Source organism: Octopus bimaculoides, chromosome 30, assembly GCF_001194135.2.
Source record: "Octopus bimaculoides isolate UCB-OBI-ISO-001 chromosome 30, ASM119413v2, whole genome shotgun sequence".
Taxonomy (NCBI): domain Eukaryota; kingdom Metazoa; phylum Mollusca; class Cephalopoda; order Octopoda; family Octopodidae; genus Octopus; species Octopus bimaculoides.
The window spans coordinates 3,078,852-3,081,258 of NC_069010.1; the positions used below are offsets into that span (position 1 = coordinate 3,078,852).

Below are 2,407 nucleotides of genomic sequence, written 5' to 3' on the forward strand. Positions count from 1 at the left end.
ACCAACCAACCAACCCACAGACTGACCAACCAATCAATTGACCATCCGATCCACCAACCAACCAACCCACAGACTGACCAACCATCCAGCCAAGTGACCCCCATAGCAGAGAGGTACTTACTTTTGTACTCGCAATCATCTCGTGCAAACTGTCGACAGCAGCAGAATTGTTGGCCTTGCCAGAGATGTGCGCCATCTCCGACCAGATGCCGATGAGCAGAGAGAGGACATTGAGCATGTGGACAAGGTGGACGACGCAGACAAAGACCATGTTCGGGTTGAGTGTGTAGATGGGTTCTTTCTTCAGGTAGCGGCACATGTCGAGGAAAATTCGGAGGATCCCTTGGAAAATCGATGCCAATCTGTTGCTGAGGTATTTTGTCTGGAAAAAGAGTACGATACTGTCTTTATTCGGGAGAACATTGGATAATGTTGTCCTAGATACACTATCATCGTCATCAATATCGTCATCGTTATCATCATCATCATCATCGTTATCATTGTCGTTGTCATCATGGCCGTCATCATCATCATTGCCATCGTATATCATCATCACCATTGCCATCGTATATCATCATCATCATTGCCATCGTATATCATCATCATCATTATCCGTCATCATCGTTTATCATTATCATTGTGGTCATTGTCATCAGCATCGTTGTCATTATCTTTGTCATTGTTATCATCATTGTCATCATCACGATAGTGTATACTTAGAATAAGGTAGTCAGAATGATGGATGATTCTATATATTTTTTATTTACATTTTATTTGGACCATATGGTTGGGAAGCAAGCTTCTTACCACACAGCTACTCCTGTGTCCAAATGAGAAAAAACAGAATGGTCACAGTTGGACACATTTCCTCACTTCAGCTGGATCATGACTGACCCAGGGCTAAATAGCAACAAGAAGAAGAACAACAACAATGGCAACAACAATTCAATATACTTACATCCTTGTTCTGCTGTCCCAGTAGCGGGCCTCTGTTCTTCGGCATGTGATCCACTTGCCGTTTCAGATCCTGCGCCTGGTGTTTGATGGAGTACAGCTTGCGGGACACTACTTTCACAATGGTGAGGTCTTGGTTTGAACCACCAGCCTCCTGTCCATTCTCTGTCGATTCGTTCAGTCCCTCTGGAACAACAAGAACAACATATATATATATATATATATATATGCACATGTAGACGTGTATGTAGCGTTTCGAGCCTACACTCTTCCACAGAAAGGAACACGGAAAGAAACAAGGAGAGAAAAAAAGAATGTGTAGTGGCTAGTGATCTATCATACGTATTCGCCTTTATATATCTAATCCTTTATATTGAACACTCAATATTTCATATATTCAATAAGACATTCAATACTTCATTTCATTGTACCATCCATTTTTATATTATAAATTATATATTCCATATTCTATATCCTACATTAATTTTACAAGAATATAAATAAAACATAAAAAACAGACAGAGTTGGAACTCTTTTAAATAAAATAATATATTCCTCTATACACGATCATACAAAACCCTTTTTTTGTATTTATTTTTACTCACACACACACACACACACATACATATATATATATATATATATATATAAAGAGAGAGAACAACAAGAACAAGAACAACAATAACAACAACAGCAACAGTGCTATTGAAATGTGAGAGATTTCTGACTCAGCCTACATGTGGCCTGCTCACATGTGGGCTGACATACCTCTCTGGTATATATCGATTTTCAAATTTTGATACAAAGCCATCAACTTCAGGGGAGGGGACAAGTCGATTATATTGACCCCAGTGTTCAAACTGGTACTTATTTTAACAAACCCCGAAAGGACAAAAGGCTAAATCAGCCTTGGCAGAATTTGAACCCAGAACATGAAGTGGGACTAAATATTGCGAAGTATTTTGTCTGGCATGTTAACGTTGTCTCTGCCCTCTCTCTCATATATATTGATATGTGAGCAAGATCATCATCATTATCACCATCATCAATGTCCTCACATAATCAGCATAATCTTTCATCGCTATTATACAGGGTACGTAAGATATTTGAGGACAGATTTATTTATAAAAAAAAAACCCAGATATATAATAACAGATAATAATTTTATTTATCAAAAAATGCTATACTCTCTTTTTACTTGTTTCAGTCATTTGACTGCGGCCATGCTGGAGCACCACCTTTAGTCGAATCAAATCGACCCTAGGACTTATTCTTTGTAAGCCTAGTACTTATTCTATCGGGTCACTTTTTGCCGAACCGCTAAGTTACGGGGACGTGAACACACCAGCATCGGTTGTCAAGCAATGCTGGGGGGGGGGGGGACAAACACAGACACACAAACACATACATATATATACATATATACGACGGACTTCTTCCAGTTTCCGTCTAC

At 39.1% G+C, this 2,407-nt stretch overlaps 1 protein-coding gene across 1 annotated transcript in view; it reads right to left on the reverse strand.

Annotated features, from left to right (window-relative positions):
- Positions 1-2,407, reverse strand: part of LOC106874340 (uncharacterized) — a 10,994-nt gene that overhangs the window by 5,823 nt on the left and 2,764 nt on the right. The window contains exons 3-4 of the mRNA XM_052978074.1: positions 959-1,140; positions 122-382 (exon numbers count right to left, since the gene is read on the reverse strand). Coding sequence (XP_052834034.1) covers positions 122-382; positions 959-1,003 — 306 coding nt within the window. The 5' untranslated portion in view covers positions 1,004-1,140. The remainder of the gene's footprint in view (positions 1-121; positions 383-958; positions 1,141-2,407) is intronic.